We start from the raw sequence: 14,381 nt of genomic DNA, 5'->3' as shown, positions 1-14,381 counted from the left end.
TGGCTACTTTCTATGAGACCAGAGGGAGTCTGAAAAGACTTCAGAGCTGTCCTCAAGCCCTGAAGAAATGATTCATTACCCTTCCCTCACCTCCGACCAATCAGTTGCCCTATATGATCTGTAACCTATAGGCCATCAAGGATTTCCAGCTTTTGAGCATTAGCTTCCCATTCTCCTTGATAAGGCCATTCGTCAATAAATAGCCAATATGCCCTAGCTGGTTTGGCTCAATGGATAGAGTGTCAGCCTGTGGACTGAGGGGTCCCAGGTTCGATTCCAGCCAAGGGCACATGCCTGGGTTGCGGGCTCGAGCCCCAGTAGGGGGCGTGCAGGAGGCAGCCAATCAGTGATTCTCTCTCATCATTGATGTTTCTATCTCTCTTCCTTCCTCTCTAAAATCAATAAAATATATTTTAATAAAATAAAATAAGTAGCCAATATTTCTCTACTGCAATTCTCAGTGTTTAGTATTTGGCTTTGCTAGTGCTGGGTGGACAAACTCTTTCTGTTCTAAAACATACGTCATTCTTTAAAAAAGAAAATGACTTCCCTTATCCTACACCAACGGCTACCTACTGTCAAATTTCTGCTTCCCTTTTAGGAAATTCCAAGTTGACTCTTCTTGTGGTCAGAAAAACTCCCTCTCCTCACCTCAACCCTCTGACCAGGCTGCCATCTCCACCAAAACTCTCCCTCAAAATGAATGATCTCTAGACTGCCACAACCAACCTATCATTCCTCACTCCCTTCTTTAAGTACCCTCTTTTCAACTTTGGTAACACCACTAACAATGTTTGGTAACATTTTTAAAGTGGTCTTCTAAAAGGGACCTTCCTGTTTAAAATTCTGACTTCATCGCAATTAAAAATCCACATTTTTAAAAATCATGGCTTACAGATCTTACACCCTGCCTCCCTCTTTCCAGCCTCATCACCCTCCCCACTTATCTGTGTACTTCAGTCTTTTCCTGAAACATACCAAATTCACTCTCACTTTGGGGGCTTTGTGCTCAGTAGTGCCTCTACATGAAATACTTTTCATTCCAACTTAAATATAACCTCTATTGACAGAGCTTCCACTCCAGTCACTCATCACCCAGTTTTGTTTTCACCGTGGTTTTTATCACCACCTGATGTTTTGGGTTAGTCCCTGTCCAAACAGAATGCAAGTTTCAGAAGAGCAGGGACTTTTTCTTGCTTACCACTGGTACCCTGACGCCTAAAACGGTGCCTGGTTCATAAAGGCACTCCAGTCTTTGCTGATAACCTTGTTTGTCAAGTTAAACCAAACATTTCAGATCCCCAAAGAGATGTGTATATGTATATTCAACAATCGTAGCTCATCTAGGGGTACTTTCTCTTACAAACAAGTTTCAACACATCATTATCTCTTTAATTATACCTTATTATGCCATGCCTTTTTAGGCACATCACTCAGGTTTTTGAAGACAGCTAAGAAAATGTTTTGGGTAGGGTCCTCCAATGAATCAAGTCATAAGAAATGTCTTCAGACTCTTGGATCCCTGTAGACATAGCTCGCACAGCTAGTGTCTGATGATTAAACTTTCCCCACATGTCCGTATTCCAGAACAATGAGATCAGTAGATCCAGGCAAGCCTACAAAGGGAACAGATGTTAACTGCAAACAATTACATTTTCTAAAGTATTAGGTGATTTAATTAACATCTGACTCCAGCAGATGGCAAATTCTGAGGAAAGAGATGGCCCTCCGTGTTGTTCGTGTTTATGTTTTTGAATAGTTGTCCCTCAAATATTTCTTGAATTAACAATTCAGTTTCTCAAATTAAGTCTTGCCCTCAAATAGCTTAGCATAAGTGACCAAAGCACCTGGGAATCAATTCAACGGTTTATTTGAAGATACCATAGGGTCCTAACTTGAGGTAGACTGTTTACTCAGTAATTGCCAGTGTCTGGAACTACTTCTGAAAACAAGCTATTCTCGCCCAACTGGCGTGGCTCAGTGGTTGAGAGTCAACCTATGAACTAGGAGGCTACGGCTCCATTTCTTGTCAGGGCACATGCCCTGGTTATGGGCTCGATCCCCAGTGTGGGATGTGCAGGAGGCAGCTGATCAATGATTCTCTCTCATCATTGATGTTTCTATCTCCCTCTCCCTTGCTCTTTGAAATCAATAAAAATATATTTAAAAAAATAATAAAAGCAAGTATTGTCCATGTGCTTGGTTGAAAAGAAATAGAGAAGTAAATGCTAGACCCTAGATTGGGCTTGAACAAGGGGCAATGACCGTGTTTCTGCCATAACTTACTGCATTGTAGCCTCTAGCTGCTGTATCAGTTGTTTGTCCACGTGGCGACAGAACAGGGGAAGGAGGTTGGTGGGAAAGGCTAGGGGTTCAGCCAAAGAGGCTGTAGGCATCTGAGCTATTTCCCAGGCGATCAAAATCACTATGTCTGTCCTGGAGACCAGAGAGGAGGAAATACATCAAAGTATTTGTATTTATGCAGGAAACAGACCCAAAGCCAAGATCCTTATTACCCTTTAACACCACCATCAGCCTCTGTGCATGTAGCAAATAAGGGAGAACATTTGCACATTTGACATATGCCAGGGCACAGCTTAATGCTTTACACATCATTTTTCTTAAATCTTCTTTTAAGAACTCTAAGGGGCTAGTACTGTCATCCCTAGATCCTTAGTTTGTAAATGAGGAAACAGGCTAAGAAAAGGTTAAGTAACATTCCCAAAACTTAGAGTGCTAATAAGTGATGGAGGCAAAATTCAAATGTAGATCTGTTTAATGCTAAAGCTTGTCCCCTTAATTACTATGTTACACTGCCTCCCATGGAAAATAAACTCTAGGGGACTATAAGGAGGGGAAAAGGCAGAGCAGCTACAACTCTGGGAATTTTCCCTTTGACCAACTTCTTGTCATGTTTGAATACACTACTCAGGAAATATCTCATCTGGCCCAGCCTATACACCCCAGATGTACTGAAATAATACGTACAGGTCATTATGATCTTACCAAGCTGTATGGTCACTGCTGGGTTCCTCCAGGGATGGATCCAGGGATACCAGCTGTGCCCCATGACTCAGCAGGGTGTAGAGCAAAGATATTCCAAACTGCAAGTGATAAAGTACCCAGGGGAAATGAGTTCATCCGAGGCATCCGGTGCTTACCTGGCTCTGTCTTCCCAACTGAAAGGACAAGTTTACGGGCACAAATGGAGTCCAACACCCATACAACTGTCAGAGTTTACACTGGCTGGCCGAAGAACTCTCAGACCTTTCACGGCTCTGAACTACCCTGAAGATTCTTCTGGGGAGTGTACTAGATGCACACTCATGAATTCTGCCCCCAGAGTCTGTAAATTAGGAATGGACCTGGGAATCTGATGCAGGTTGTCTGCTGACCACACTTTAAGAAGCACTGTTTTAGGAAAGAGCTTCAGAGAGAGGTTCATGAGACAATCCACTGGCATATTAGAAGATATCAGAACTTCATATCTAGAGTCTCATCTTTCAAAATGTTCTACTTGTGTATTTATTACGTGCCTAATATTAGTATAGTGTTACATATAAACTGCTTATAAATACACACTTAGGTGATATGGGTCAGAATTTATTTCTATTAAAACTTTGGTGACTTCTGCTCTAGAGGTCTACAGCAGCGCCATCACCAGAGAGCTTTTTAGGAGAGCAGATGTGTGGGCCCCGCCCGGGTCTACTCAATGACTCAGGCAGTGGGCCCAAGGTGATCCTAGTGCTCACTAGAAGTTGGTAAGCACTGGAAAGGATAAACGGGGGAGAGGAGGAGACTGCAGAGATGAGAACATTCCCTCATTTATTCCTTGCCAGTGATAACAGCCTGGAGACCATCTATGGCAGCCGTTCTCAACCTGTGGGTCGCGGCCCCTTTGGGGGTTGAATGACCCTTTCACAGGGGTCGCCTAAGACCATCAGAAAACACATATATAATTACATATTGTTTTTGTGATTAGTCGCTATGCTTTAATTATGTTCAATTTGTAACAATGAAATTGGGGGTCACCACAACATGAGGAACTGTATTAAAGGGTCGCGGCATTAGGAAGGTTGAGAACCACTGATCTATGGAAAGACAAAAGCCTCCCAGAAAAAAAAAAAAAGCCTCCCAGATATATTACCTGGTTCTGAAGCACCACAGTGACTGGCCTCTCTGAGGAGCCAGGTGGAAGCAGCATTAGTCCCTGAAGTCCTTGGAGGAGTTCTTGGAAGGTCAAGTGTCTGATATATTTGCCCAGAGGCTTGAATAACATTTGTAGGACCTACAGGAAGGTCAGTGAGTGCCTCTCTCAGACTTTACTACAACTTCACCTCCTCCCACCTTGCCTTCCGTCCCTTTTCTTGCTGACCTGCCTTGATCATCTACCTGGTCAGGTTATTTACCAGACCTATCACCACTAATGCCCCTCCATCACCAACACTGGTCCTTCAATACCTACTTGTTCTAGGATGCCTTCCCTAAGAAAAGTAGATACAGGGCTCAATACTTGTCAGGGAGTCCTTATTTTCTCACCCTCCACAGCACACTCACACCTGTGTATTTTCTTGTGTTCATTACACCTAAAGATGATCAGCTGTTCCTATAGTTTATTCTGTATGTAACTCCCTCACCTGAGGTGGCAGGGTCAACACCCCTCACTGCCCAGCCTTCTCTGGCATCTCTGGGGGTGGGAACTGGAAGACGCGAAAAGATCCCTATCTCATCCGTGAAATCATCCTCTTCTCCACTTGGTGCCACAGTACCTGATCAGCTGCATCCCTCTTGACCAGGAGTGGCAGATGGTGGATGATCGCCAGAAGAAGGCTGACAGCTAGGTCCCGGGGCAGGAAGGGGAGCAGCCGGGCCACTAGGGCTTTCCCCTTCCTCACTGACAGCACCTGCAGGAAGCCATCTGCTGCCTCCCTACGAGTGAGATACAGTATTTTCAGGGCTGTATGTAACGGAGAGGGCTACATGCCAGAAAGGAGCAGCTAAAGCAAATTTGCTGATCCTCCCCTTCCTGGGCGGAGGGATGACCTCCCACGCTCACTCCAGGTTGTCCTGCTCCTGGGTCTTTAAGGCCTGGAAGAGCTTCTCAACCTGGTTTCTCTGCTGCTCAGAGTAGCAGGACTGTGAAGGCCCATTCTTCTGGCCCTCCTCTATCTCTAGTAACTGAAGAAACATCTGGGAATTTGAGGGTGGGAAAAGAGGAAGAAGAGGTCAATTTGAGCAATATCCCATTTTCAAGGAGTAGTTAGGAACTCATCTCTAGGAGCTGATCTCACCTTCTCAATCCAGGACAACACCCGAAGCCTCTGGCTGCTTGCAGCTCCTATCTCCTAGAAGAAAGAGTCCCCAGCCATCAGCCACACCTCCACAGCAGCAACCCAGGCCTCAGGGGAGCTAAACATTGAGCTGGAAAGGCTAACACAAAGTCTGATCACACTTCTCCCTCTCTTAGGTCACAATCTGAACTCAAGCATGATGATGCTTAAGACTCTTCTCCAAAACAGGGAGGAGAAAAAAGGGTTCTGGGAAGACGACATTCCTACCGGTTCTGGAGTTCCATGGGGTACAGCATCAATAGCTCTGCGAGGGCTAAAACACGTTGACATGGCCACCTGGCCCAGGGAACCCTCGAATCGAACCACTGCAGGAAAGGAGTCAAGACAGGCATATTTCCCTCTCCTTTCTACCCTCTGTCCACCCAGATGGTCAGCCCAACCCAGCAGGTCAGCCCTGGGCCTACCTGACTCGTAAGCCTCTGCCTTCTGAATGTAAGGTGTTACCAGCTTGAGGGACTCCACCTTGCTCCTTTGTCCAAGCAGCTCTTCATCTGCCTCCTTCTTCTCTAGTTTCTGATAATATTTCTGAGAGCCCATGGGATGTAAAAATGGATACAGTACTCGTGTTCTGAATTTAGAATTAAGGTTCTCAAGTGCAACGTCATAACGCACCTTTTCCTATAGCATCTATTCCAGAAATGTTCCTGGCACCGTAAGCCATATTTGCAATCATTCTAAAGTACCTTAAACACCCTAGGTCTCATGCTACCATTCATGGGATCCTCATACCAAGGACTTCAAGAGCAAGGTACTGGCCAGCCAGGTGGCTCAGTGGCTGAGTGTTGACCCATGAACCAAGAGGTCACGGGTTCAATTCCAGGTCAGGGCACATGCCCAGGTTGCAAGCTCAATCCCCAGTAGGGGGTATGCAAGAGGCAGCCAATTAATGTTTTTATCTCTCTCTCTCTCTCTCTCTCTCTCTCTCTCTCTCTCTCTCTCAAAAAGAAAAAAAAAAAAAAAGAGCCAGGTACCACTTCCAGGTCTGATAGAAAGGCAGAGGCAGAGAGAGAAGTATAGAGCCAGGAAGCAAACCTGTTCCAGCATCTGCAACCTTCCTGCATTCCTTGTTCCCAAGTTATACACTACACATCATATATCCTCCACCTCCCTGTTTTGATTTTGTGATTCTGCCTGTGCTTTCCAAAGTCACCTTATCTGGTGGCATGGAGACCACCAGTAGCTTGAAGTACAGAGATAGCACTGTTGTCAATTGGCCAGTTTTATACTTCTGAGGATTTTCTCAGCAGCTCTGATATTCTCTTAAAGAAATATGTAAAATCCCAAGCTGAAATAAAGCCACTGACTGTGAGACAAACAAGGATTTGAATAAAGCTCCTCTATTTAGGAGCAGAACAAAAAAGGCCGGAATAGCCCTGACCGGTTTGGGTCAGTAGATAGAGCGTCGGCCGGCGGACTCAAGGGTCCCAGGTTCGATTCTGGTCAAGGGCATGTATCTTGGTTGTGGGCACATCCCCAGTACGGGGGTGTGCAGGAGGCAGCTGATAGGTGTTTCTGACTCTCTACCCCTCTCCCTTCCTCTCTGTAAAAAATCAATAAAATATATATATTTTTTAAAAAAGGCCAGAATATAAAACAATTTCACTTTCAGTGATCTTGACAGAAAGAGGGGATGTTTGAACCAGGGTAGAAAGAAAAAAAAGAAACTAAATAGGAAGGAGATAAAAGTGGGAACTTCGGTAGCGGGCTCATGGAGGTTGAGGAGAAAAGTGAGACAAAGCTTTGACAACCCCAAAACCCATAAACAAAGATGTGTCCCGTAATAGAGGGTAGATAGGAAACAGGAGGAGGTGAGTCAAAATGTCTGCCACCATTTGTTCAATTCAACAAATCGAATCCTACTATTTCTAAGATCCTTGTATTTTTTATCTAAAATAATAAAGTCAAGTAGATGAATGTTTATAATGACATTTCTAAAGACTCACAAAAGTGTACAAAGGTGGAAAAGTCTATATTCTCAGGCTGAATAGGGGAAATTACTGGCAAAGGATAGAGACAAAATCCCAGAGTGTATTTGGGAAATTGTACACAACCCCATTTGGCTGAATGTAGGAGAACAGAGAGGTGAATGGGGTTGGGATGTCAACTTTAGAAATATGGCCCCTATGAGCTGAAGAGAGAACTTGAGAGGGCCCGTGGAGTCCAGGACCTTTCAACCCCAAGGTTAAAGGCTGGGAAGAGCACACGGGGCTCACCTGGTAGTAATAGTCATCCAGGCAGGGCTTCTCACTCTGCAGCTGAACCATCTGCACTTTTATCACCCAGTCCTTCTCTTTGCGGGTCATGAGGTTAGCATAGGTGTCTGACTGCCGAGACCAGGGCTTCTTGGCTGGGGGCCTTTAAGCCAGGAGGAGCATCCCTTCAGACCCACCCACCCTGCCACCGTGAACTTCCCAAGGGAGTGGAGCTGTCTGGTAAGGATGGGAGAAGGTGCAGAGGTGGGCAGCACTACAGGAGTCTTAATTGTGCAGGGACTTGGGGGAAAAACCCAGGACAAAGATGAGCTGCTTTCAACCCCGGTCCTGGTCTAGGTTTTACCTTGGTGTTCGACTGTGCTTCTGCAGCTGCAAGATCCGTTGGTGTTGAGGGTGGAGCTGGGTCAGATGACTGGGAAGGCTTAGAAAGAAACTTGGGCTGGCTGAAGGCAGGGTCTCAGCTCCCTGCCCCCTCCGCTCATTTAGCCTCTGGTAACCTCAGCTGGACATCTAAGGGAACTCTTTCTGTGCCTCCCCAAAGTCACATGAAACATCACAATCCTAGCTCACATTCTCCTCCCAGATATACTTTTCTGCAATTTGGCTGCAGGAAATCTCAACACAGTAGAAAACCATTCTGCCAGGTTGTCTAGAGTTCTAGTCCTGATCTCTGTTCTGCTATGTCAGTTAACCCTGAAGTAAGTTATTTTAGTCTCCCTGAGCCTCCATTTCCTCATCTCTGAGGGACTCTACCGAAGACTTTCCTTATTAAGTTTCTATAAGCATATTTCTGTGGTTGCTGGTAGTGTCCCCCGCCCCTCCTCAGCCAGGGACCTCTGGAGAACTCAGACTGTTGTGGGTGCTGGGGTGTCTGGCACCCAGAACCAGTACCTGAACCTGGGAGACCATGAGGTTGGTGGACTGCAGAAGACATATGGGTCTGGTGGGAGCAGTCGAGGTCCAAAGTGCCGCACTGGAGAGCTGGCACTGGGAAGTGTAGGCCGGAAAGGAACTGGCGACAAGTAGTCCAGGGTCTAAGAGGAATTAAAGAGGCATCTCCAGAAACAGAATGCTGCTCTTGCTGCCAAGGGCCTTTCCCGCCTCTGCATTCTCACCTGCCTTTTCTCCCAAGACCCTCCCTGGACATTTTGCTGTCGTGGGGGAACTTCAAGTCAACTGTGAGGGCACCAGACTGTGGATCCTGTCTTTGTTTCCAACAGGGTTTCATCTCCTAGGGAGCAGCTCTCCAGTCCCTGACAATGTGGGGGCCTATGCTTTTCCTCCTGCCTGGTCAGCCAACACCTCTTCCTCTCCTCTCCGTGACCGTCTTGTCCCTTCAGCCACTGGGGCAATGCTTAGCTGTCTCTTTTCTGACTCACCTCAGAACCGCAGTTTCCTTCTCTTCTCCCTGCAGTATTTCCTGCATTTCTTCCACCCCAGACCACGTTCTCATTATGCCGTTAATTGAAGGGCAAGTGCTCTTTCTAGTCCTAAGCTCAGTGCTGCTTATGTGCTGAAATGCAGGGAAGTGGAAGGAGGAATCTAGCTTGTCCTTTTTCTTGTAAATGGCCAGTTGTCCCAGTTCCATCTGTCACTAACCAAGCTTCCCTGCATGATCAGTGTCTCCCACCTCCCACGCCTATTTCTCACTTTGGATGTTTCATCTCCAATCAAGGTCAAGAGCAGACTGAACAACGGAAATAAAGGACACTCAGCTTGCTCCTTCTCAGCACCCAGTCACTTTCTCACACTGTGAAGACTGGAGCGACTCACCTGCCATAGAAAGTGCAAGGAGGCAGGTGACATCCCCAGCACACCAGAGGCCTTGATTCCAGGAGAGCTTGGAAGACCTCTCTGGAATGGGAGGGAAGGAAAGCCAGACTCAAATGAGCCTCTGTGGTGTCTTCTAAGTTCATCTATGGTGTCCACAGAACAGCGGTTCTCAACCTGTGGGTCGCGACCCCTTTGGCGGTCGAACGACCCTTTCACAGGGGTCGCCTAAGACCATCCTGCCTATCAGATATTTACATGACGATTCATAACAGTAGCAACATTACAGTTACGAAGTAGCAACGAAAATAATTTTATGGTTGGGTCACAACATGAGGAACTGTATTTAAAGGGCCAGAAGGTTGAGAACCGCTGCCATAGAGGGTGGCCACCATTTCCAATACCCAGGACAAAGGCAGCCTGGCCCTCCCTCAGAGTCAAAGTCAGCTGGGCCAGGGCCCCTGTCCTTTCCTAAGGGGAAGCAACACTGGTATCTCAGGAGTAGGTTGAAGGAAGATCTGAGTCCCTTCATTCTATATGGGAATCACTGTCTCTCTCCACTGGTTGTGAGAATCCAAGGGAGTAAATAAATATCAGGAATGGACTGCTGAGACACAGGAGCCCAGGGTCAAAGATGACCCGTCTTCAGCGCAGGAGCAGGGCCAGCGCCTATGGATGGTGCCTAGCCCTGATAGGACTCCCCCCTTCCCCCCATTATTAATTTTTAGAGAGAGAGGAAGGGAAAGGGTGGGAGAGGGAGAGAGACAGGAACATCAGTGTGAAGTGAAACATCAATCAGCTGCCTCCCACACTCCCCTTACAAGGGATCCAGCCCGAAACCCGGGCATGTACCCTGACCTTTCGTGCACGGTACGATGCCCTACCAACCGATCCACACCGGCCAGGGTTAGGATCTGGGTTCTAAGATGAAGATAGCATCAGAAACTAAGTGGGTGACAGGAGGAAAGAGAAGGAAAAAGAGAGTCCCTACTCAGGTTCAAGCCTGAAATAGAAAGTATTAACCCAGGACCTATCTTAGAAAGGGGAGAAGAAGAGAGAAATGTTAACCACAGTCTGTGAGCCACACACACTTCGGGCAACCGTCCCTCCAGCCTCTCCTGCCGCGGTACCTGGGTGTTAGTGACAGCACTGAGGATAGCTGGATCCCCGAGCTCTTCCTCCTCTTCATCTACTCCCTCCTCCAGGTCCGGGGCTAGATCTGGATCCAGATCCTCCTCTTCCTCCTCATTTTCTTCCTCCTCCTCCAATTGGGAGGCAGACACCAGCTCCTCCTCAGGAGCCACGGGGCCACAGGACTTGTCTGGGCCTTGGTTTGAGTGGGGGCCTGAAGAAGTAAGCGACGGGGAGGGAAGGGGAGAGGGCAGGTGTGAGGAGTCTGGTCTAGAGAGTGCTTCTCAGTAGCACTTCTGTCCATGAGCGTCTTCAGCACTACTTTCAAACAACGCCTCCTGTTCTAAGGTTCAGCTCAGCCTCCATACCCCAGAGGACCCCTACCTGTCCCCGACTAGAGCAAACGGAACCTGGCAGGTGCCAGACACCTGACTTTCTGCATCCCCTCTTTAATTGCCTCATTAGGCACCACCACAGGCTTCTCCACCTGCTCTCCTCCACCTAACAGCCCTTTCTACGCCTCTTTAAGCAACCAATTTCCAGCTGTCCTGACTCACTGCAAATTTAACCCTGCTGTGTGCCAGAGACTTTCCATGTATATGTCCATTCATCTCTCACAACCATCATACAAGCCTGTTGTTGATCATTTCACTATGAAGGTGAGAAAGGGGGTCCCGGAAAAGTGATTTCAGTCACCCAGCAGGATATAGCTAACGAGTAGACGACTTTGGAATCATTCCCAATGATTCTGGACAAGCAAGCCCATGTCCATCCACCGAACCAGAACAGTAAGTCTCCATACCCCCAGGCTTTCTATCCAAATACTATGGGCTCCCTTAGTGATACCTTCAAGACATGTCATCTTTGCAGGCTGGCAGACTTCCTCCACGGCTGGTGAGAGAGCACTGTCAGCCTCTGGAAGGCAAACCTGGGATAGGGAAGAGACCCAGAGGCACCAGCCTCCTCAGTAAAGATGGCGTGGCACCCTAAAACCTGACTGTCCCCCAGCAAGGTTGTCAAGGGAGTACTGGCCCAGGATCTTGAGGAGTGAGGCTGCCTGAAACCCCCAACCTCTGACTCATCAACCCAGCTCTAGGCAGCTGTCCAGCAAAGGCCCGGAAGGTAGGGACAGGGCTAGGAGTTGGAAAATCACCCCCACAAACACCACCAGCCTCCCTCTGTGCGGAGGGGCCCCACAGCAGCCTTGCTGCTGACGCCCACCACCTGACTGCTGCTGTCCTTTCTGCTCACTTTAGCCATGGCAGCCTGGGCCAGTGCTGGCTTGCTGCCCCTGGCTTTAAGAGTCCCAAACCCTCCCTTACTCTCTTGTTAAAGGGCCAGCATCCCCCAAACACAGCATCTTGATAGAAATAATGAGAACATAATCTTATGGTAACGAAAACTCTTGAAAGGGCTAGAAAAATAAACTGCAGTTTTAACCATTCAAGGTTTGAGTTCAGTTTATTGGGATTTATGTTTGGGAGCAGATATTTAAAAGAATCCCTGTTTCCCACACCCTTCATAGGAACTTTGTGAGGTTTTGTTTCCTTTAATGCGTAGTTTTGCTCCATCAAAATTGGTTAGGAAAATTGGTGGATCCTGGGGAGATTACCTAACAACCAAGTTCTCAGCGCGTCAGGACACTTGTGGATCCCTGCGGCCCACCTGGTGATGCTTGCGCTTTACCTCGTCCCATGAACTGCTACCCAGCTCTGACTGATGAGGGACCCCTGTGAACTTAGAAGCCAGATCTTCAAATTAAAAACGTTTTTGCATGAATTACACAGACAATCTTGCATCTCCTTGGCTGCTCTAATGGAAAACTGGTTCAGAAGCTGAGGAGTAAAAAGAAAACAGTAACAACAAAAACACATATTAGTACTACCAGTAGACAAAACCCAAGACCCACCTGAACATTATCTAACTCCTAAGTGATGCAGATTCTGTGCCCACATCCTGTATTCAGCTAAAACCACACAAGACTTTGTAGAACTTCTGTATATAAGTAAAAAAAAGCTAATTTCTCTACATTGAGAAGGGAAGTTAGGGCCCTATCATGCTGGTTATAGGACTATGATTCTTTTTTCTTTTCTCTTTTAAAATATGTTTTCATTGATTTTAGAGAGAAAGGAAAGGAGAGGGAGGGAGGGAGAGAAACATTGATCGGTTGCCTCCCACATGCGCCCCGACCAGGGATCGAACCCACAACCTGTGTATGCGCCCTAACTGGGAATCAAACCCGGGACCCTTCAGTGCATGGGATCATGCTCCAACCAAATGAGCCACACCGGCCAGGGCAGGACTATGATTCTTGGTGCCCCTAAATAAAAATATTTGTTTCAAAAGATTTGCTGTAAGTCAGAACTATATGGATAGGAGGACATTTTAAGGAGCTTGAAAGTAACTGAAAAACTTTTCAAATACAGTGGGGCCTTGACTTACGAGTTTAATTCGTTCCGTGACGGAGCTCATAACTCAAGTTACTCGTATGTCAAATCAAAAAGTGAACGAGTGAGACACGTGATGCTGGGCTGATGTTGTGGCGTTCACTGTGACGTTCGCTGTGCCAACTAGCGGTGGGGTATCTGAAGCTGGCTCGTAACCCGAATTTTAGCTCGCAACTCAAAACAAAAATTCGGCTGAGAGACGGCTCGGGCTCGTATCTCGAAAAACTTGTTAGTCAGGACACTCGTAAGTCAAGGCCCACTGTATTAGAATTGGGTTCAGGCCTTTCGGGTAATGTTACTCAGCTCTCATGAACTTCCTAACAGTTCACTTTGGTATTATTAACAAAAGAGCCAAATGGAGAAGTTCAGTGTTCCAGAGTGAGTTATTGTTATAGAGAGAGAGCCACTTGCTGCATGCTGATTTTCATTGTGAAGGGACTTGTTATACCTACTGGTACCTAGCAGGTGAAATAGGGTTTAGTCTTCAAGATAACAGCTTTGCCTTGGCTGTTTGAAATTTCATTTGGGTCCTAGTGGCTTTTGTGAACGTCCCCTACCTTTGCCTGAAGTCATATGTGTCTACTGGCCCCTTACATTTCCTAATCTCCTGCCATAGACTAACTGTGCTACTTAATCTGTGCTACACCTGGGGTACAGCAATGAATAGGCAGATGCCACCCAGGGCCTCTTAGAGCTTCCAGAAGAATAAGAACTACAGACAGGTAAACAGGATTGTTGGATCAAAAATACATTAGAGCCCTAGCCGGTTTGGCTCAGTGGATCGAGTGTCGGCCTGCGGACTGACTGGTCCCAAATTTGATTCGAGTCAAGGGCACATGCCCAGGTTGCAGGCTCAATCCCATGTGGGGCCTGCAGGAGGCAGCCAATCAATGATTCTGTCATCATTGATATTTCTATCTTTCTCTCCCTCTCCCTTCCTCTCTGAAATCAATTAAAAATATTTTTTAAAATACATTAGAAATGTTTACGTTTGCTGAATGAAACACTGAAGGCCTGTTCTACTTGTATGGGGATATTTCTTTTCTTTCTTTTTATTTCTTATGGGGATATTTTTAATCCATAGTTTCATTTTCTTTAATGGCTGTAGATCTATTCCAGTTTCCAGTTTCCTCTTGGGGTGGTGCTATTAAATTATATAATTTCTAGGAATGTGTCCATTTCGTATAAGTTCAAATTTATTGGCATAAAGTTGTTCATAGTATGACGGTATTTTTTAAATCCATGCTTAAATCTGTACTTTGTCCCCCTTTCATTCCTAACAATATTTATTATCCCCTCTTTTTCCTTCTTTCCAGTTTGTCTATTTTATTGGTCTTTAAAAACACACACACACATAAGCCAGAGATTTTTGCAGGAAGTAGACAGTTCACTAAAATTGGGTAATTTGAGTAGGATTTAATAAAGAGGTATTTATAAAGGTGTAGAAAGAATATAGCACCATTATAAGG

At 46.4% G+C, this 14,381-nt stretch overlaps 1 protein-coding gene across 1 annotated transcript; it reads right to left on the bottom strand.

Annotated features, from left to right (window-relative positions):
- Positions 1-1,373: 1,373 nt before the first annotated feature.
- On the bottom strand, positions 1,374-12,644 carry PATL2 (PAT1 homolog 2). Its single transcript, XM_081112379.1, has 14 exons — positions 11,312-12,644; positions 10,465-10,679; positions 9,338-9,418; positions 8,456-8,598; positions 7,908-7,976; positions 5,756-5,919; positions 5,559-5,656; positions 5,292-5,345; positions 5,057-5,190; positions 4,770-4,929; positions 4,148-4,288; positions 3,007-3,104; positions 2,287-2,436; positions 1,374-1,616 (listed from the first exon to the last, which is right to left on the bottom strand). The coding sequence occupies exons 1-14, from the start codon at positions 11,325-11,327 to the stop codon at positions 1,598-1,600; spliced, it is 1,542 nt and encodes a 513-aa protein (XP_080968505.1). The 5' UTR covers positions 11,328-12,644; the 3' UTR covers positions 1,374-1,597.
- Positions 12,645-14,381: the final 1,737 nt, after the last annotated feature.

This window comes from Myotis nattereri (genome assembly GCF_964212035.1).
Source record: "Myotis nattereri genome assembly, chromosome: 1".
NCBI lineage: Eukaryota > Metazoa > Chordata > Mammalia > Chiroptera > Vespertilionidae > Myotis > Myotis nattereri.
The sequence above is the reverse complement of the archived record's forward strand: the minus strand, read 5'-3'. Positions and strand labels throughout refer to the sequence as shown.

What these genes read in the sequence shown, in the direction of transcription:
- PATL2 (XM_081112379.1), bottom strand. An exon ending in GTGCTGTCACTAACACCCAG is followed by an intron (nt 9,419 to 10,464) that starts GTACCGCGGCAG and finishes CTCCCATTCCAG; the next exon opens with AGAGGTCTTCCAAGCTCTCC. An exon ending in AGCAGTGACCATACAGCTTG is followed by an intron (nt 2,437 to 3,006) that starts GTAAGATCATAA and finishes TCTGGTCTCCAG; the next exon opens with GACAGACATAGTGATTTTGA.